Source organism: Mesoplodon bidens, assembly GCF_964165515.1.
Source record: "Mesoplodon bidens genome assembly, chromosome: 3".
In the NCBI taxonomy this organism is placed as follows: Eukaryota; Metazoa; Chordata; class Mammalia; order Artiodactyla; family Ziphiidae; genus Mesoplodon; species Mesoplodon bidens.
The window spans coordinates 127,872,576-127,895,031 of NC_138178.1; the positions used below are offsets into that span (position 1 = coordinate 127,872,576).

A 22,456-nucleotide genomic window follows, 5' to 3' on the forward strand; every position below is an offset into this window, starting at 1 on the left:
TCATTCCTTACCTTTATAAAATATGTAAGAACTGTAACCAAAATTGCATTAATAACTGAAAAAGAAATCACTGCATTAAATTATCAATGGAGACCAGCATTGCCAGTTATTAGCTGACTGTTTCTGGCAAATAAATCACAATCTCCTATTACTCTTCTACATAACATGAAAGCTTCTGTATAGATGATCTTAAAAGAACAGAACAGTGATCTCTATGCTCCCTAAACACTATCTTTTCAACTAATTTTCAAAAGAAGTCACACAGGATTATTCTTTTGTCTACATCTTGTTTCATTTAAACCTCACAACTTCATTTGTGAATCATGTAGTACTAACTTTAACAGCTCACCCCAAAGTTGTATTACCTTTTGTCCTCGTTTCATTGGCTGCACAGCCGGGGCATTTTTGCTGGTGTTCTGATGAGTTTCAATGTGTAGAGCATTTTCTTTTTCTTTGTCCTTTCCTTCTATCATTTCTAAATCCCCTGAGTCACTTGGAAGCTTTTTTTTCTTCATTTCCCTAAATATAAATGAAACGGAAACATCTAAGAATTTCATATTCTTAGTACCCTAAAAAAATTACATGGGGAGGGGAACATGTGCAATATATAGGAGATCAAGGCTTCTGCTTAATTTGATATCACCAGGCTACAGTATACAAGAAGTGCAAGTCATCATACAAGAAAAAGCTGAAAATTTTTCTCTCATGCATTTATCATTCTTTCTGTCATCCAGGCTCAAAATACTGTCATCCTTGACTTATCCTGATTCAGTAACCACATACAGTCCCTCAACACTTTGATGGCCAGGCACTGGGATTTGTAGTCTTCATATCAACATGGCCTTGGCAGACGTTAGGTATTCAATAAAACATTTGTGGATTGGTTAGCAGAATAAATGGATTTTAAAAATAAGCAGATTAGGGCCTCCCTGGTGGCGCAGTGGTTGGGAGTCCACCTGCCGACACGGGGGGCGCGGGTTCGTGCCCTGGTCCGGGAGGATCCCACATGCCACGGAGCAGCTAGGCCCGTGAGCCATGGCCGCTGGGCCTGCTCGTCTGGAGCCCGTGCTCTGCGACGGGAGAGGCCGTGGCAGTGAGGGGCCCACGTACCACAAAAAAATAATAATAATAAGCAGATTAAAGAGAAAAGAAAAATTCTATTACTGTGATATTTTTCATGTGCGATCTCTTCTATTCCCAATGCCACTGCCCTAAGTCCAGGTCCTTATCAGTTGCCACCCAGACTTCCTCCATATTTCCCCCATAATCTGTTCTACATGAACTTCTAGATTATTTTTCCATAACTGTTTACCTATGTCACACTCCCATTCAAAATATTCCAAAAGTCCTCCTCACATCACTTTCAGGATAAGTCCAAAACACTTAGCTTGTCATTCTAGGTTCTCCACTTTTGGTCCAATCTCACTTTGCCAATCTTATCTACCAGTTCACAAACATGAATATTCTGTTCCTTTCACCTCAATCTATCTATCATTTCCCCAAAGCACTTTGAATATTACATCCAAATACCCACCACCTCCTCCCCTTTGATCATACTAATTCTCCTTGGAGTCTCTGACCTTCTTAACTTCATTTACCTAAGATCCTACTATATCTTCAAGGTATAAACTTCTGATGGTATTTCCCAAAACACCTGAACTCAAAGTAAATTCTTACTCCTGAATTACTGTATCACTTTCAGATAACACTATTTATAGATTTATGGCTATTTCCTGAATCCAGGACTCAAAAGCTTCTTGATGGCATGAACTTTATATTTTACCTCTTTGTGTACTCAGTATCTAGCATAATACCATGTATTCAGAGAGTTTTCTGTAATTGTTTATAATGATAATCTTTCTCAAACAAAAGAGTTTATTATCCACTTCAATCTAGGCCCTCTTTCTGGAGTGCTTTACTAGTTGTAGTCTTTTTCACCCTACAGTAGTTGTCTCAGTTGTCCCTTTCATTCTGCCTCTATCTTTTTCTTTTTCTGTTCGCCTTCTGAGCCCTACTACATTAGAGAAAAAGAAAAGACAAGGAAGAAACCCCAAGTCTTCTTTTTACATAAAAATTTCCTAATTTGAGTACAGGAATGCCTCAGAGATATTGCAGATTCTGTTCCAGACCACTGCAATAAAGTGAATATCGCAGTAAAGCGAGTCATGAATTTTTTGGTTTCCCAGTGCATATAAAGTTATGCCTACACTCTACTGCAGTCTATTAAGTGTGCAAACCAATATGTCTTTTTTTTTTTTTTTCGGTACACGGGCCTCTCACTGTTGTGGCCTCTCCCGTTGCGGAGCACAGGCTCCGGACGCGCAGGCTCAGCGGCCATGGCTCAGAGGCCCAGCCGCTCTGCGGCATGTGGGATCTTCCCAGACCGGGACACGAACCCGTGTCCCCTGCATCGGCAGGCGGACTCTCAACCACTGTGCCACCAGGGAAGCCCCAATATGTCTTTAAAAAAGCAATGTATATACCTTAATTTAAAAACAGTTTATTGCTAAAAAATGCTTACCACCATCTGAGCCTTCAGTGAGTCGTAATCTTTTTATAATAGTAACATCAAAGATCACTGATCACAGATCACCATAACAAATATAATAATAATGAAAAAGTTTGAAATATTGCAAGCATTCCAAAATACGACCCAGAGACATGAAGTGAACAAATGCTGTTGGAAAAATGGTGCCAACAGATTTGCTCCATGTGGGGCCGCCATAAACCTTCAATTTGTAAAAAACACAATATCTGCAAAGCACAATAAAATGAGGTATGCCTGTATTCCTGTTTATTTCTGTCAATATTATCCTAGAATCAGCCTGTCTAATACACTGCAATTATTATTAATGTACGTATTTATGTAATAAAAGGTCTGTCTTGTGTTACTTGACCTATCTCACTGATTACAGTGGCAGACTGGGGCCCTAAAACAGAAAAACCTGTTAGAGCAGAATATGAAAAACTAAACAAAATTTATGCTAAGTCTTGGTAATTTTAGTAAGGGAGATCTTTATAACAGCCAAGTGATCTGTCATAACTGAATTGTTAATTTAAAAAAAAATAGATGGGGCCTCCCTGGTGGCGCAGTGGTTGAGAGTCCGCCTGCCGATGCAGGGGATACGGGTTCGTGCCCCGGTCCGGGAGGATCCCATATGCCGCGGAGCGGCTGGGCCCGTGAGCCATGGCCGCTGAGCCTGCGCGTCCGGAGCCTGTGCTCCGCAAGGGGAGAGGCCACAACAGTGAGAGGCCCGCGTACCAAAAAAAAAAAAAAAAAAAAAAAAAAAAAAAAAGATGCTTTTCAGTTAAATAACACAAGTATATTTACCTTCTTTCCTTGGCTGACAAATGCCTCCGGCTCTGCAATTTACTGTCGCTCTATTAAAATTAAAACAAAAAACAAGCAAATATAAACAATAACATCACCACTGTTAAATTTTCATAAAGCTAAAATTAAAAAGTAGAAAATTATTTATTGAGAAGGACATGATGTTCTTCATAAAACTGAAAAAAAAACCTTTACCATATTAGAAGATTCCTCTTTTGAAGCCAATTTCTGGAGAGACCTATGGAAACAAACAGAAACAGAAGTCCACTACCCTATAAAAGGCATTCATTTATAAAGTCCCAAAACATTCCCATATCATACTCCTAGTTAATTATCGGCAATTCTACAAATTTTCAAATTTGGCAAAATTAGAAAAAATATAATCAAATTGCTCATCTCCTCACTTTAAAATATATTCTTCAGTAGTTGACATGTATTGGACACTTACTATGTACCAGGCACTGCTAGATGCTTTACATTCATGTAACCTTCAAAACCCTATGAAGGGGGTACCATTCTCTTTTCACCAAGAAGAAAACTGAAGCTTAGACATAGAGTCACTTGCCCAAGGACATACTCTAAGATTCAATACTGGTCTGACTCCTAAGCCTTTCCTAACTACTCCAATAATAAAGCTTTTATAGCTATGGTGTTGTTTACCTGGTGATCAGTAAGACATTAAAGACTAAGACACCTTTTTTTTTTTTAATGTAACTGCTTTTATTATTAGCATTTATAACCATTTACTTGTTTCTATTTTGACCTAGTTTGGCCACTTTTATATATATTGTGTTTTTCTACCCTGGGTCCTGGGAATTTCTTGAGAGAGATCTACCCCCCTATCAAATGGTGGAAAGATAGTAAGCTTGTAGGACAATGGAGGGTAAAAGCACTGAAGTCAATCTTGGTATTATTTGTATAAGGATTAACTCTTCATCACTCCCAGCTTACAAAATAAAACTTAAAATTACAGTTTTTAAATTACCTTTGGGATTGAAGGTGGGACAAGTCAATGGAAGTATCAGGATAATGTAATGTCTCTTCCCCTTCATCCTTCATTTCACCAACAGGTTCCAGATGTTTTACCACCTCCTCAGATTCTCCTTCATCTTCAGAGCTTTCTTCCTGAATTAGTTCATTTAGCTCATCACCACCGCTCTGAATAGTAATATCCCCTTGGTCAACCTGAGTCACAAGTCCCACTTCCACAGGACTTTCGTGGAATTCCTCTTTATCTTCTTCACTGCTACTGTCACCTCCATCTACTGAATTACCAGAAGGAAAGTCAGAGTGCTACCACCACACAAAGTGAGATGATTTCCTTGAAAACTTCATAAAAATATTCAGTCCACTCCCTCTTTCTCCAAAAGATCACCAGAAAAATGCCTGATCTTCCCCAAAGGTTACTCTGACTCAGACAAAAGGATACTCTGATCAGGAATTGTTTGGAATAAATTATCTCCAAGAGCCTTTACTACAATAAATTTCTTAAGACATTGCGACCATTTCTACAACGAAAACTATCCCTTGTCTTTGTTAAGTGTTTCCAAAAAGGAGGAAAATAGAAGTAGTTATATAAATTCTGCCACTTTTATTATAATTTGCACATGAGAACTGAAATGAGATAAAACAAGTTACATAACTGACACACAGCAAGTGTTCACACTTTTGCAAAAGGAACACTGTCTAGTAGTAATAATATGGTCTAGTTACCTCACCTATAAAATAAGATGCTCACAACCGGTTGTGAGAATTCAATAAAAAATAATGTAAATAAAGTATACATGTCACAAACATGGTGAAAATTCAAAAAATAGAATCATGTACAATAGCAGTTGTAAGTGAAACAATGAAATATTACTCCTAAAAAGGTATGACTCTAGCAGATGTAAAAATAACTTAGAGGGCATACATTCCCTAGTTCCTTTAGGTAGGTAGGTAAATTTATTTCAGCCAACCACAGCTGCTCTCTACTTGAAGCAAATACATTATTAAATCAAGCTAAATTCTCATAAGAAATTATACTTGTTATAAACTCATCTTTGTATTGCTTCTAATTCCTAAACCCAAAAGTAAATGCTCACTTATATATACCCGAGGCTATCTCCGTTAAACACATTTATGTACTACTCATTGAATACCGGGGAAGTTTTATAATATAAACATATATTCAAGTATTACTTATGGATCCAATTAAACACTTTACAATTCACTAGAATAAGTATATTTAACATTTCCAAAACCAAAATTCAATAAAGCTGAAGCAAGTTGGGGTTTTTTTGGAAATTTTAATTACCCCAAAAGAGATGATCTTCTAAGTAAGAATTTAGAAGCAAAACTAGACAACAGAAAACATTATAAGCTACTTTATTAAAATCTGTAAACTACCTAGTTGTTCCATTTCTTCTGATATGAGTTCACTTGTGCAAATCGCCAGTGTCTCCATGTCTTCATCCTGCACTCTGACTTTTCGTTCACCCCGATGTCTCCAAATACAAGACTCATCTACCTGTGGAAACAGTTCTTTTCACTGGTGGAACTTTAGGTTAAGACTAATGAAAATCAGAAAAAAAATAATGAAGAAGCTGAAGAGTACCTTAAAGAGGAAGCTAAACCCCATCATTAGATGTGAGGGAGGAAGGAAATTCTTTTTTCCTACAAAAGATAATGTACATAAATGTTTTAAAAATACTGTTTTCTCCATTTTATGCTTGTAAGATATCTGCCACAATGGTCACATTTGTTCTGTCTTTCCTCTGTCATGAAGGAACATTTCCCATTTACAGAATTTGGCATTATGTACAGGAACAGGAATTAAGAAAGAAAAAATATGAATGCTTGCTCTCATCATCTGGGTTAGTCAGATCCTGAATAATCTATTTTTAGAAAAAAGGTCATGCTATACTTTCTTACCCTTATAAATGTAAACTATATGAAAGTACACTGTCATCAATAAAAATATATATGGAGATGACATGTCAAATGCTAAATTTGCCACACCACAGCAAAATTTTCCTTATTTAATAACAGACTTCATATATGAAGTCAGAATAATTAGTTTCTATTCTGAGAATATTAGTAGATGGTCCTCAAACCTGTCTCCATAATCCACTGGCAAGTCATTACCTCTTATCATGAAGCTTCCTGTTGTCAAATATTCTCCAGTTGGTGCTGTTTTAGACACCTGAGGAACACAATAATACATTATACTCTTGTCTTAAGAAATACGTTTTCTAAATTTTCACCTGAGAAAGTAAAGCCATATTGAAGTAAACAGTACTACGTCCTGAAAAATTTATAATTTAGCAAAAATTCTTAACACTGAAGGGCTATCTCTTTAAAGATAGATATATCTTTGTCCATAACAAAGAAAAGAAATAATGAAGGGTACACTACATCAATCATTTTCAAATGCCATGGACTAGAGCCACAACTGATCCACATTTCCTCTAATGTGAGACATAATAAGAAAAACAAGGATAGTTTAATAAACTCATCATAAAGGTATAAAACTATATTTACTATATTTATTACATTAAATCCTTTCCTGAGATACATTTTTTTTCGGTAATGAAATAACCTTTCATCTTAGTAAGTAAAGATAATAGCATATTTTTTAAAATATCTTCTAATTTGGCAAAATAGGAAGTGAGCAATATAACTCCACAATTTAAAAAAATTTTACACATCTTTGAAATACCCAAATCTGAGAGTATCTTAACTAGTAATAGTTATGCAAGGGATTAAAAGCACACTAAAAAAACCTATCCATAAAAGAATTAAAGCCACTTTTATAATAGTACCAAGGCAGAAAATATAATCCCAGAAGTGATATTAATTTCCTATGGACACAATATCAAAACATAGCAGAAAATAATATAAACAGATATAAAATGAAACTAAATCTAAGGGAGGATAATAGTACTGAACTATTTTTACCTTGCTGTATAGCTTTAAGACTTTGTAAAAGTTTATCATTATCAATTATAATTCTTGAGAATGTGAAATGAATAGCAATGTGAAGTCATATATGGAATGAAGTATCATCAAAAAAATAGCATTAACCACAAAGAAGGACAATTACTAAAACCAAGTGCATAGAAAAAACCACTGGATATACCTACTTTACAGGAAGGGCCAAAGAGAATTCAGAAAATTTCAACAAAGGTGAACAGGAGAAAGACTTTTTAGGTCAGTAGGCCAGTCATAACTGGAACAGTCTTTATCCCATATAATTAAATGGATCACTCTCAAATCTTACCTTTCCAGAAAGGCCTTCCCTGACACTACATTCAAAATGGTAGCCTCTATCACTCTCTATCCCCTTGCTCTGCTTTAAAAATAAACTTTGTTACCTGCCACTACATATCTATTTTTCAACACCAAAATGTCAACTCCATCACAAGGTACTTTGTCTGCCTTGTTCAATTCCTTATCCTCACAATTTGGAACACAGTTGCTCTTACTAAATTAAGAAAAAGGACCACAGCCCTTATTACCTGATGATGGTACACCCACCAAGCACTAGTGATAACTCGTGCATCCCAAGCAGCACTGTAGCAAAGTGCCATCGTGCCAGCTTCAGTCAAGGTCCGAGGGGGAATTGGCTCTCCTGTAATAACAATACTACAACGCTTCAGTACCAAAGAACAGACTTTCTAGAGCAAGACATGGAAACCACATGCAGCATAACAGGTTCACTCCTCTTATATTTTAAATAATAATACCACACTTTAATTTCAGTATTACAAGAAGTTACTATTTTTATTAAAAATGTATTTACAGGGCTTCCCTGGTGGTGCAGTGGTTAAGAATCTGCCTGCCAATGCAGGGAACACGGGTTTGATCCCTGGTCTGGGAAGATCCCACATGCCACGGAGCAACTAAGCCCATGCGCCACAACTAATGAGCCTGCGCTCTAGAGCCTGCAAGCCACAACTACTGAGCCCATGTGCCAGAACTACTGAATCCCACAGGCCTAGAGCCCATGCTCCACAACAAGAAAAGCCACCGCAATGAGAAGCCCGCACACTGCAATGAAGAGTAGCCCCCGCTCGCCGCAACTAGAGAAAGCCCGCGCACAGCAACAAAGACGCAATGCAGCCAAAAATAAATAAATAAAATAAATTTTTTTAAAAAAATGTATTTACACAGCAGGTTTTCAAATGGTCTAAGTAAATAAAACAAGTCAGAGAAGAAATATCCTCACTTTTATCAGTAATTCTAACTTCATTCCAGAAAGGATAATTTAAAAAAATCTATTCAAAGGTTGAAGACTTCCAGAATTACTATATATTGCCTGATTTGTCAAAATGAAGAGCATATTAATATACCCCTACAGTAAGAATTCAAATATTTTAAAATTGGGATATAATTCACATACCATAAAATTCACTCTTTTAAAGTGTACAATTCAGTGGGTTTTAGTATAGTCATAAAGCTATGCAATCATTACCATTAATTTCAGAACATTTTCATCATCCCCAAAAGAAATCTTGTATCTATTAATAGTCACTCTTCATTTTCCCAGCCACTGGCAAACACTAATCTACTTTCTGTCTCTACAGATTTGCTTATTTTGGAATTTCATATACATGGAATCATACATACCTGGCTTCCACTTAGCATGTTTTCAAGGTTCATTCATGTGAGAGCATATGTCAGTACTTCATTTCTTTTTAAGTCTGAATAATATTCTATTATATGGATATACCACATTCTGTTTATTAATCAATGGATTGACATACAGGTTGTTTCCATTTCTTGGCTATTATAATGCTATTATGAATATCTGCAAATAAGTTTGGACATATGTTTTCAATTATCTTGGAATACCTAGGAGTGGAATTGCTGGGTCACATCGTAAAATCTATGTTTAACTTTTTCAGAAACTATGAAACTATTTCCTATAGCAGCTAGATCATTGTCCATTCCCACCTGCAGTGTATAAGGGTTCCAATCTCTCCACAACCTCACCAACATGTTACTGTTTGTTTTTCTGTTTTTTGTTTCTTTTGGCCACCCTGTGTGGCTTGTGGGATTTTAGTTCCCCGACCAGGGATTGAACCCAAGTCCTTGGCAGTGACAGGGTGGAGTCCTAACCACTGGACCGCCAGGGAATTCCAACTGTCTGTTTTTTTATTTCAACTATTCTTGTGGGTGTTAAGTGGTATTTCTCTGTGGTTTTGATTTGCATTTCCCTAACGGACAAATGATGCTGGGCATCTTATCATGTGCTTGTTGGCCTTTTGTATATCTTTGGAGAAATGTCTATTTCACATTTAAAAAAATTGGTTCATTTTAAAATTGCCTTTCTATTGTTGAGTCAGAAGAGTTCTAGAGTTCTTTGGATATTGGTCCTTTATCAGATAAATGACTTGCAAATATTTCCTCCCATTCTGTGGACTGTCTTTTCACTTTCTTGATAGAGTCCTCTGAATTAAAGTTTTAATTTTGCTTAAGTCTGATTTGTTTTTTCTTCGGTTGCTTATGCTTATGGTGTCATATCTAAAAAATGACTTCCTGATCCAAGATTATGAAGTTTTACACCTTATTTTCTTCTAACAGTCTTATAGTTTTAGCTCTTATATTTAGGTCTTTGATGCATTTAATTTTTATAAATGGTATGAAGCAGGGGTCTAACTTCATTCTTTGGCACATGGATATTAGTTGCATCATCCCTATTTGTTGAAAACATTATTCTATCCCACTGAATGGCCTTGGCACCCTTGCTGAAAATCAACTGACCATAAACAAGGAATCTCAATCCTCTTCATTAATCTATCAGTCCATCCTCACACCAGTATCACACTGTCCTGATACCACACTGACTGTTGTTTTGTAGGAGGTTTTGAAATCAGGAAGTGTGAGTCCTCCAATTTTGTTCTCCATTTTCAAGAATGATTTGGCTAATCTGGGTACTCTGCATTTCCACATGAATTTTAGTATGAGCTTTGTCCATCTCTGCAAAAACAGGCAGCTGGAATTTTGAGAGGAACTGCACATATCTGTAGATTAATGTGGGAAGTACTGCCGTCAGAACAATATTAAGACTTCTAATTCATAAACACTGGAAGTGTTCCCATTTAGGTCTTCTTTCATTTCTTTCAATGATGTTTTGTAGTTCAGTGTGTATGTCTTGCATTTCTTTTTGGTAAATTTATTACTATTTTATTCTTTTGTAATGCTGTTATAAGTGGATGTTTTATTAATTTCCTTTTAATATTGCTCATTGCTAGTATATAAAAATATAACTGACTTTTATATATTGACCTTATATCCTAGACGTTGCTGAATTTGCTTATTAACTAATAATTTTTACTAGATTGCTTAAGGTTTAAATATATAAGATTATGTCATTTGCAAACAGAGATAGTTTTATCTGTCCCTTACCAATTTGGATATTTTAAACTTTTTATTGCCTAATGGTCTACTTAGAACCTCCATACAGTGTTGAGTAAAAGTGTGGCAAGAACAGATGTGCTCATCTTGTTCCTGATCTTGGGGGAAAAGCTCTCAGTCTTTCACCATTAAGCATGATTTTTAGCTGTGGATTTTTTCATAGATGTTCTTTACCAACTTGAGGAAGTTTTCATCTATTCTTAGTTTGTTGAGTGTTTTTATCACAAATGAGTACTGGATTGTTACCAAAGGCTTTTTCTGCATCAATTGAGATCATCATGTGGTTTTTGTCCTTTATTTTACTAATACACTGTATTACATTAACTTTCATATGTTAAACCAACTTTGCATTCCTGGGAATAAATCCCACTTTATCATGTGTATAATCCTTGTAATATGCTGCTGGATTCAGTTTCCTAATATTTTGTTGAGGATTTCTGTGTCTATATTCATAAATGATATTGGTCTGTAGTTTTCTTTCCTGTGGTATCTTCATCTGGTTTTGTTATTAGGGTAATACCAGCCCTATAGAATGAGTTAGAAAGTTCCTCTCTCTTCTATCTTTTGCAAGTTTATGAAGGATTGATGTTCAGTCTTCTTTAAAAGTTCTGTAGATTTTAGGAATTTGAATCTTACTGTTTTGATTAGTCTAGCTAAAGGTTTATCAGTTTTATCGATCTTTTCAAAGAACTAACTTTGGTTTTGTTGAATTTTCTCTACTGTCTTTCTATTCTCTGTTTTGTTTATTTCCACTCTAATCTTTACCATTTCCCTTCCTTTCCTTACTATGGGTTATCTGCTTTTCTTTTTCTAAATCTTAATGTGTACAGTTTTCTTATTGATTTCAAATCATTCCTCTTTTTTATTATAGGTAGTACAACTATAATCTCTCTCTGATCACTGCCTTAGTTGCATCTCATAAGTCTCAATAAATTTGTTTACATTTCATTCATCTCAAAGTATTTTCTAATACCCCCTGTGATTTCCTCTTTGATTCACTGGTTATTTTATGACTGTGTTGTTTATTTCCACACATTTGTCAATCTTTTAAATTTTCTTCTATTAGTGGTTTCTAATTTCACTCCATTATGGTCAGAAAATTTACTTTATATGATTCATTAGTTTTAAATTAACTGAGACTTATTTTATAGACTATCATATGGTCCACCCTGGAGAATGTTCCATGTGCACTTGAGAAGAATGAGTAATCTAGTGTTGTGAGGTAGAGTGTACTAGAGATATGTGTAGAATCTAGGTAACTTGAGTGTTGTTCAAGTCTTCTATTTCCTTGTTGATCTTATAGCTAGTTATTCTATCCATGATTGAAAGTTAGGTATTGATGTCTTGAATTACTATTAATAAATTGTCTATTTCTCCCTTCAATTCTGTCAGATTTTGCTTCATGTATTCTACGGCTCTGTTGTTGGATGCCTATATGTTTGTTTATTTATTATTTTATAAATTTATTTATTTATTTTTGGCTGTGTTGGGTCTTCAGTGCTGCACGCAGGCTTTCTCTAGTTGTGCGAGCAGGGGCTACTCTTCATTGTGGTACGTGGGCTTCTCATTCCAGTGGCTTCTCTTGTTGCAGAGCACAGGCTCTAGGCATGTGGGCTTCAGTAGCTGTGGCACATGGACTCGGTAGTTGTGGCTTGCAGGCTCTAGAGTGCAGGCTCAGTAGTTGTGGTGCACGGGCTTAGTTGCTCCGCTGCATGTGGGATCTTCCTGGACCAGGGCTCGAACCTGTGTCCCCTGTACTGGCAGGTGGATTCTTAACCACTGCACCACCAGATGCATATATGTTTATAATTGTTACATCTTATTAATGGATTGACACTTTTATCATTATAAAGTGTCCTTCTTTATCTGTATTAGTGATTTTTCTCTTATACTAAAAATATTTTAAACAAAAGAATTAAAGCTATGAATAATAGAAAGAAATATATTACCTGTTGGATTCTTAATTACACAGCTAGTTGCTCCATGAAGGTCAGCATGTACATAAATGTCCCCTTTAAAACAAATAAGAAATAATACTTTAAGTCCTGTTTCTTTGTTTTTAAGTTGAAATTGTTTATTTACTTATTGTTTAATGGGTTCAAAATCCAAAAGGTATAAGAAGACATATAAAGAAAAGTCTATCTCCCACTCCTGGGAGATTTCTCATAGGCCTCCTCAGAGGAAAGCAATGCTAATAAGGCAGATTACAAAAATGGTCACAGTTCTTCTCCCTCCCTCTATCCACACCTCTTTGCTCTATGACCTTGAAGCTTCTCCCATCAAGAGGTGGAGTCCACTTCCCCATCCCTCAAATGTGGGCTGACCCCTTGACCTGCCTTGGCCAGCAGAATGTGGCAGATGTGACCAAATGCCAGTTCCCAGCCTAGGCCTTGAGAGGTGCTGTATGCTTCCTCTTTTTCTCTCAGAAATTTGCTGAGTTACCATATAAGCAAGCCCAGGCTAGCCTGATGATGGGTGAGAGACACATAGAGATGAGTCATCCTAGCAAGTGCAAAGGTCCTGAGGTCCATAGATGGTTGAGAAATGTGACAAACAGCCAGGAAGCCAGAAGTCAGGAGCCTTGTAAGCCACAGTGAGGACTTCTAGTTTTATTCTGAAGTGTGTGATAGCAACAAATGAATAAATGAGCAAACAGATGAATGCAGGAATGAATGGTCAACTAGGGAAAAGTGAAGTGCATGGTTTCTAACAGAAAAAATGAGCAGCCATTGTTTGTCATGGATAGTTCATCTGAGATTTGAAACTCAAAGAAGAGCAAAGCCCATACAGTTCCATGAAAGGCTCATCTCACAATGAACAAAGTTAGAGAAGACAGAGACCAAGCCCTGGGTACCATGTAACCTAACCTGTTTGTTGCTTTCTTTCCTGGTTCTGGATCCTTAAAGGACATCAGATTAGCTCTGATACTGATTATTGATTTCTGATACCCACACTGAGGGTTCAGCCACAGTGAAGTGGTGGTTATCAGCAAACAAAAACAAATGAGAGGCCTTACAACAGAGCGCTTAAGTCCTGCTTCTAAAAGTGAAAAACGGTCACAAACTTCAGCACTGAAAAATTAAGCTTTTAAAAATTTGATCTACAATGACTTTGGAGGATTGAAAGCTATTTTCTTAATGCAGTAGAAAATCAAAAATCTAATACTACAGATTAGCTCGGCATTACTACTTTAAGGATATTCACTTAAAATGTGAATCAAGTATCAAAGCACATATTCAACAAACCATAAACCATGAAATTCTTTCTACCAATTAAATCTGTCAAACAAAGGAGTACAAGATAAAAATCTACCCCTAATATTGAGATAACCGATCCAGTTACTTAAAAGAAAATTCTTCAGAATTTTAATCTTACCTACCTGGTGTCAAGTATCTTTTCACAATTATTTCATTCTGTTGCTGATCTCGTCCACCAATAATTAGATAGTTCTCTGAGCTAATAAACCAGAGGAATTTCTCAAACCTACCAAATTTTAAAGAAAAAAGTTAACATTTCTTTCCCTTCATAGTTGCCTGAATTCACACCCTTTTAACAAACAAAACAGAAAGCTCTCCTATCTGTGAAGGTTAAGACAACTTGATGGCTTAATTTCTTAAGACATCAAGCTGAATTTTACTGAAAACGTGCAATACAAATTGCCCTAGGATATTCTTAAGACAGTCTCAGTAGAAGACAATTAAATTTTATGTTTAAAAAATATGTTCTCTCAGGCTTCCCTGGTGGCACAGTGGTTGAGAGTCTGCCTGCCGATGCAGGGGACACAGGTTCGTGCCCCAGACCGGGAAGATCCCACATGCTGCGGAGCGGCTGGGCCCGTGAGCCATGGCCGCTGGGCCTGCGCATCCAGAGCCTGTGCTCCGCAACGGGAGAGGCCACAACAGTGAGAGGCCCGCGTACCGCAAAAAAAAAAAAAAAAAAAAAGTTCTCTCTTTATCTTCCTCCCATATAGACAGACTTCTTAAACTGACATTATAACAATGAATTACAAAAAGCAAAAGCATAAAATGTCACATGGTCCCTAGGTTTAGCTTTCTTTCAGTGGGACACTGGATAGGCTTTGGGACCACTGATGAGAAAGAAAAGTTGTTTTCCCATTCTGTCCTCAATTAATCAACTGAATGTTTACATATATGATATTCTTTACAGTTTAAAAAAAATACTAAAAACCAAAAATTCCTGTCAGAAGTGTAAAATTATAACTTTTCTCAAGAAACAAATTAACTTCGGTTTTCATGATTAATACATACCACCATGATAAAAAGTAAAGAGTGTATATTTGTATGACGTTTAGAAAATGAGGTGAACATAAATATTTCCTATTTTACATATGACTCGCAAGATAATTTTTTTATGATTTAACCTAGAATTTTAAAATTTCTGGTTAAAGATGATAGATTGAGCACAGGCATTAAATGAAACTTCCTCATAGCTCACAAAATATAATAGCAAAAGGACTCTATTCCTATTTTCTAATCTGATTTTTTATTGAGTAATACATATACATGGTTCAAAAAATGTTTTAATTACATTAAAAAGTATAGTGAGAGATCCTACATCTCTTCAGTTCCCACAGCTACTGCTAACCAATTGGCCATTAGCTTCCTGTATCCCTCTCCAGAGTTTTTTAAACATACAAAAGCTAAAATAAAATGCTTATTCTAAACCTTTTCTCTTTTTCAGACACAACACACTGTTCTGCATATTTTTTTTTTCACTTAAAAATATATTTTCCTCATTGCTGAATGGATGTACTATACTGATTTAACCACTTCCCTATTGATGGTAAAGAGGTTTGCAAAAAGACATAAACCCACAAGGACAAAAAGAATGTGAAAGATAAATCAAGGATGTATTTTGTAATCATCCTAGCAGAGGAATGCATAACTAACAGGCCAAAAAAAAAAAGCCAACTAATCAAAAGAAAGCAACAAGGAAGACAAAAAAGAACACAGAACAAATAAGACACATTGAAAGCTAGCAGTAAGATGGTTAGATTTAAACCCAAATATATCAGAAATTATATTAAATATAAATGTAGTCAATTCTCCAGGTAAAATGCAAAGACCGTCAGACTGGGGAAAAAACAATGATATATACCCCTTTAAAATATAAGGATATAAAAAGGTTGAAATATAATGATGGAAAAATACCATGCAAATACTAACCAAAAAACAGTTTATACAGTTTTAACATCTCACACAGATGGAAAAAATAGATATAAGTTAAAAGGACATTTCATTAAAATTAATAACAGGCTCAGTTCACTGAGATGATATAACAGTTCTATATTTGTATCACCTAATTACATAGCCTCACATAATAAAGCAAAAGTTCAGAAGTAAAAGGAGAAACAGATAATCCAAACTGTATGATATTTAACACACTTCTCTCAGTAACTGGGAAACAAGCATTAAAAAGAGATTGATAACATGATCTGATATTTAGAGAAATGCACTCAGTAACTGTAGAAAAGACACTATTTTCAACTATATATGAAACATTTATAAATAAAGCTGTCCATAAATAGACTGGGCCATAAAGCAAGTTTCAACGACAAACACCAAATGACTGAGATAATTCAGAATATCACCTCTTTTACGCAAATTAAGCTAAAAATCAGTAACAAAAAGATAACCAAAAACCCCCGTGTGTTTGGAAAGTAATACATATACTTCTAAATTATGCATGAGTGAAGAAATCACCATGGAAATTAGAATATATCTTGACATGAAAGATAATGAAAATACTAAACAAAGCTTTTTAGATACAGTTAAAGCCATGCTGAGGGAAATTAACTGCCTTTCATATATTAGAAAAGAGGCCAGGGGAAGGGGGAAATCAATGAACTAAGCTTCTGTCTCAAGAAATCAGAAAGGGAAATGCAAATATATCCCAAAGAAAAGTAGAAGGATGAAAATAATTATTAAAATAGAAGGCACATATATAATACTGGAGATGAATAGTCAAAAACTGGTTCTTTAATGATATTAATACTACTGAAAATCCTCTAGTCAGATTAATCAAGAAAGAGAGAAGGCACAAATAATTCTTGAGTGAAAAGGGAGAAGTAATTAATGATTCTAGGAATGTTAAAAACTTAAGTGGAGGGACCTCCCTGGCGGTCTAGTGGTTAAGACTCCGTGCTTCCACTGCAGAGGGAATGGGTCTGATCCCTGGTCAGGGAACTAAGATCCCACATGCCATGTGGCGTGGCCAAAAAAAAAAAAAAATTAAATGGAATATTATAAACTTTTTGCCAATAAATTTCAAACTTTGGACAAAATAGACAAAGTCTTAGAAAAACATTGCTAACCAAAACTAGAAAATCTGAGTAGTCCTTTTATCTACTAAAGAATTTGAATCTGTAATGAAAAACTTTCCCATAAAGAAAACTCCAGGTGACTTATATCAATGTTTAAGGACAAGTGATAAAGGAACACTTTCCAATTTGTTTTACGAGATAATATAACCTTGTACCAACACTTAACAAAAACATTATGAGAAATGAAAATTACAGGTCAATCATATTCATCAATAGAGATGTTAGAGAGAGAAAGAAAAAAGCAACAAAATTTTGAAAGCTGGAAAATAATGAACAAGTGAGCAGACTCAAGAAGCTGAATCCTGAGGTGACGGTGCAAAAAACCAAGAGACAAATCGACTTACACTGTATGACCCATAAAGAGCACAGGTACTGCTAAAAATAGGGTTTAAGATGAGGTTTAAAAACAGAAGAACTGGCTGAAAATCTGATCAAGAAGTAAGCACTTCCCTAGATCTTTCCAGCTCTGAACATGGTGGTAACTGCCCCTTCAACACTCTAACAGAAAGTCAGAAATTAATTCTCTAAAAAGGGTGCAAAGAAGATCTCTGGACTAGGGGAAACATCACAGTTGTAAGTAGGGGTAATATATGTAAAATAGGGCAATTAAGTAAATGTATGAAATACTGGATACTAAGACTCTCCAGCTTATTATTTCCACTGAGCTCCCAAAACGGTGATAGCCAGGTCTTCACTTTACAAATAGAAGAGAAAGAAGCTTTTGTGGGAAATGAGACCAGCCAAAAAGGCAAAAAGCTAAAGACTTCAAGAGTTCCACAGATGGCCCACACAGATCATTTTACAAGTCCAACAACCCACAAAGAACTTCCAATCACCATTTTAATGTTCTGCTATAAAAAGTGAGTAGACAGTCAAGGATCACCAGACGTACATAAGTGAACGCTGGAGACAAAACTAACAAATAGAAAAAAGAAACTTGGAGAAGACAGACCTGCAAGAAAAGGATACTAAATAAAATGTAATACATCAAAACTATTCTCAGTTATAAAGAAACTAGAGCAGTAAGTTTTTTTTAAGTAACATTCAAAAAACCCAAAACAGCTTAAAATTAAAACATTATAGGAAGAAATAAAAGATTAAAAAATTCAATGGAAGGATTGAAAGATAAAGTTGAGAAAATCTGGGGCTTCCCTGGTGGCGCAGTGGTTGAGAGTTCGCCTGCTGATGCAGGGGACACGGGTTCGTGCCCCGGTCCGGGAGGATCCCACATGCCGCGAAGCGGCTGGGCCCGTGAGCCATGGCCGCTGAGCTTGCGCGTCTGGAGCCTGTGTTCCGCAACGGGAGAGGCCACCAAAAAAAAAAAAAAAAAAAAAAAAAAAAGTTGAGAAAATCTCAGAATATACAACAAAAAGTTGAAAAACAGAAAATGCAATGCCATAGGACTGCTAAGGTGGGGGGGGGTCCCCATATGTAAAACATGAGACTTCTAGAAAGAAAGAAGAACAAAACAAAACAAAAAACCAGCCAGAAGGTAGGCAATTTTCTAAGAAATAGTTCAAGAAAATTTCTCCAAACCGCGTTTCCAATTTAAAAGGCCCACAAAGTATCCAGCATAATGGATAAAAACATCATCACCAACCTGTGAAATTTTGGAAAACTGAGAGGAAGAAAAAAAAAGATCTAGAAGCTTACAGAAAGGCAAAAACAAGTTTCCTATTAAAATTGCAACTATCAAAATGACAGCAAACTCAAGATCAAATCTGGAAGTTAATACAATGGACAATGCCTTTTTAAAAGTCTGAGGGAAACATATTTTCAAATTAGAATTCTATACCCATCCAAACTGTTATGAGTAAAATAAATTTTTTATACATTGGACACCTCAAAAACTTTACCTTCTACATACATACCCCTTTTCATGAAGCTTCTAGAGCACATAGTCCATAACCAAAGAAAAAGGAAGTTTGAGATTCGGGACAGAAGATACAACACAGAGAGAGGTTACAGAGAAGTTGCAGGATAATAATAAAAGGAGATCTTAAAATGCTTACAGTAACCAATCTAGAACAAAGTAGGTCAAAAAGCTCCAGGAAAGACTTCTACAAGAAGATGATACTGATAAAATTCCAATATGTTTGAACACACTTGGAAGCAAATTTGGACATGGCTAATAACAAGAACAAAAATAAAAAGAAAGCAAATGAAACAATTATTAACTTCAGGGAAGATAAAATACTGAACAGGAAAGGAAAACAGAATACTATATGATCCAGCTCTGATTACAACTTAAATATTCATAATAATGTTAACACAGAACATCGGTCTTGACAAAATTATGCTGTAAAGTATATTGAGAAGCCAGGTGATGTGTGTGTGTGTAATGGAGCACAAATGGAAAGAATAAAATCTTCATCTTTCCATAGTGGGAAGTTATTAACAGAGTGTAAAACAGAAAAGTTAAGAAGCAGCAATATATTACTAAGAGAAATGGAGGTATATATCAAAAGATTCAGCTAAAAGAGCTAAAAGTTTCCTTGGGAGAGGAGGCAATAGGAGTAGGGATAAAAGTTTGCAGGGTTACTGGTTTTTTAACAAGCTTTGTACAACTGCTTGATTTTCTAAATAATGTGCATGTATAATTTTGATAGAAAGAAAAAATGTATTTTAAAAAGGTAGAATACTTACCAATACACTTTTCTTGCTTTTTGAATAGAGGTAACTGTCTGGACTTCTTTTAAGGTTTGCTTTGTTTTCTTTTCTGCTGATTTGAATGCCTATTTATAAGAAAAGTTTTTAAGTAATCTGTTGAAAATTTACTTAAATAACACCAAGTAAATGACAGGGGAAGAAATGGGTTTTTAAATGTCACAAATGGCACTATCTATACACACACACCATACACACATGAAAGTAATAAAATGGGGACTTTCCTGGTAGAGCAGTGGTTAAGAATCCGCCTGCCAATGCAGGGGACATGGGTTCAATCCCTGGTCCAGGAAGATCCCACACGCTGTGGAGCCACTAAGCCTGTGCACCACAACTACTGAGCCTGTGCTCTAGAGTCCGCAAGCCACAACTACTGCGCCCACACCACAACTACTGAAACCTGTGCGCCTAGAGCCCGTGCTCCGCAACAAGAGAAGCCACCACAATGAGAAGCCCATGCACTGCAATGAAGAGTAGCCCCCACTCACCACAACTAGAGAAAGCACATCAATGACGACCCAACACAGCCATAAATCAATAAATAAATAAATTTATTTTTTTAAAGTAATAAAGTGAAAAATTTTGGCCTTAAATATTAAAATGATTTGTATACAAATATCTGCTCAAGACCTACAAATGAAAAAGAGTTCATCTGTTTACCATGTACTCAGTGCAATCATGTAATAGGCTTTGGGCTAGATGTCAGAGACACAACAATGAACAAGACAAAGTTTCTACTTCCTACCCCACTGGGGTCTAGGAGAAGAGACATATATAAAACACCTAATTATTCAAATAAACATGGTAAATGTTTCAAAGGATGCTATGAGAGTATAACAAGGGAATCTAATTTATAACTGATTATGGTCAAAGAAGGTATTTCTGAGGAAATGGCATTTAGGCTGAAGCCTGAAGGATTAATGGAATTATCAAGGCAAAGAATACAAAGAGCACTGTAAGCAGAAGGAAAAGGCCAGCTTGACCAGCAAGTATGATCACAGGGTAAATGAGGTTGGAGAGGCAGATAGAGAGCTAAGTCAGGAAGACCACTCCTTTAACAGATATTAATGTGACTATATTTCAGGCAATATTCTAGGGACTGGGACACAGCAATGAATAAAACAGATAAAGATCCTACTTTCATGCAATCTACATTCTAGAGGGAAGACAGATAAACGTATGTTGGGATGGGTGTTTTTAAAAAAGAAAAACAAGAGTAAAAAGGAAGTGATTGAGATAGTATTATTTTTACTAAGAGTGGTCAAGAAAGGCCTCTCTGATAGTCTTAAGTAGACACATGAATGATGAGGGGGATCAAACCATGAAAAATCTGAGGGGAGAACATTCTTGGCAGAAAGAGCAAGTGCAAAGGCCCTGAGAAGGCAGTATGGGTCACTGATGTAGGAACAGCTTAAGATCCCACTGTAGCTGGAAACAGTGTGTAACAAGAGGAGTGTGGGTGATGTGATCAGAGGGAAGCAGATAGGCCTCCCTACCTGATCCAGGCTTTAAGGTGTCTTGTAAGATGGGAAGAAACTGGAAGATGTTGAACAGAGAGAAATGACTTCATTTTTTATTTAAAAGGATTGACTGGATATGACAAGAGTCCAGGATGACTCCAACATTTTTAACTTGAGCAAAAAAGGGAAAATTACTGAGATAGAGACCTGGGGAAGAGAGGGCTAGGGGAGGAAAAAAATACTGGAAATACACACATTTAAAGCAAAATTAAGTTTGAAAGTATTTCTGAATTTGAAAACCTCATTTAAAGAGAAGAAATAATTAAGTCCATTAAATTAATAAAGCAGAGGAAAACAATTAACGTTCACTCTAAGGAATATTAAGTACCTTCTCAGCAGCTTCAACAGTCTTCTGTGTTTTCTTAGCAGCATATCGCTTGTGATCATAATACCTAGAAAAATATATCTTTTAATTTTAGATAAAATCTTTATTCTTTAGTTTTCTATTTATGTTATTTCTAATTTTACAGACTCACAAATCATCAAGAACAACTTTAAATACTTTTTAAAAAAGTATTTCACCTCAAAGAATATACAGTCAAAATAATGATAGTTCTTACCCTTAATACCCTAACAGATTTATTGCAGATAATATTTTGCCTAAAATTTATACTTATGGGAATTCCCTGGTGGTCCAGTGGTTAGGACTCTGTGCTTCCAATGCAGGAGGCACAGGTTCAAACACTGGTCAGGGAACTAAGACCCCACATGCCATGCAGTGTGGCAAATAAATAAATAAATAAATAAATAAATAAAATACTTAAATTTATGACTTACTTTTTGGCATTGGCATATGCTGACAAGCTGAGATCAACATCAACAAGCAATGGCCTATTTTTCTGAGGCTTTTGCAGTTGTTTATTCTTTTGCTTTTTTTTTTTTCCTTTTGGTGGTTCGGTTTCATTTTTCTCAGTACTGATGTCACCATCAACATCATCATCTTCCTCCTCTGATAACAAGTATGGATTTCTATTAAAAATATTCAATAGTATTTCACTAATGTCAATGACATCACTTTTTTATTTTCAATTTTTTTCTCAAGGAAATTATAAATGGTTTACAGTACTTAAATAGTTGCATTATTTTAATGTAAATTAATTTTTTTCTGTATTTTCAAAGATAAATTTCCAAATAAAAAAAATTTCAATGAATACAGTGAAAAATTAAATAGCAAAATAAAGACAAACACTAACT

The 22,456-nt window shown here is 35.7% G+C and overlaps 1 protein-coding gene across 3 annotated transcripts in view; it reads right to left on the bottom strand.

Moving 5' to 3' along the window:
- The window catches only part of NEMF (nuclear export mediator factor), a 54,539-nt gene that overhangs the window by 8,857 nt on the left and 23,226 nt on the right, over positions 1–22,456 (bottom strand). The window contains exons 14-26 of one of the 3 annotated variants that reach the window (XM_081229944.1): positions 22,040–22,231; positions 21,591–21,654; positions 19,722–19,810; positions 14,112–14,215; positions 12,682–12,744; positions 7,831–7,943; positions 6,458–6,515; positions 5,928–5,986; positions 5,720–5,840; positions 4,317–4,593; positions 3,527–3,569; positions 3,332–3,381; positions 366–519 (exon numbers count right to left, since the gene is read on the bottom strand). In XM_081229944.1, coding sequence (XP_081086070.1) covers positions 366–519; positions 3,332–3,381; positions 3,527–3,569; positions 4,317–4,593; positions 5,720–5,840; positions 5,928–5,986; positions 6,458–6,515; positions 7,831–7,943; positions 12,682–12,744; positions 14,112–14,215; positions 19,722–19,810; positions 21,591–21,654; positions 22,040–22,231 — 1,387 coding nt within the window. Of the gene's footprint in view, positions 1–365; positions 520–3,331; positions 3,382–3,526; positions 3,570–4,316; positions 4,597–5,716; positions 5,841–5,927; positions 5,987–6,457; positions 6,516–7,830; positions 7,944–12,681; positions 12,745–14,111; positions 14,216–19,721; positions 19,811–21,590; positions 21,655–22,039; positions 22,232–22,456 lie in introns of all 3 variants that reach the window. The other 2 variants (XM_081229943.1, XM_081229945.1) reach the window with 2 other exon arrangements.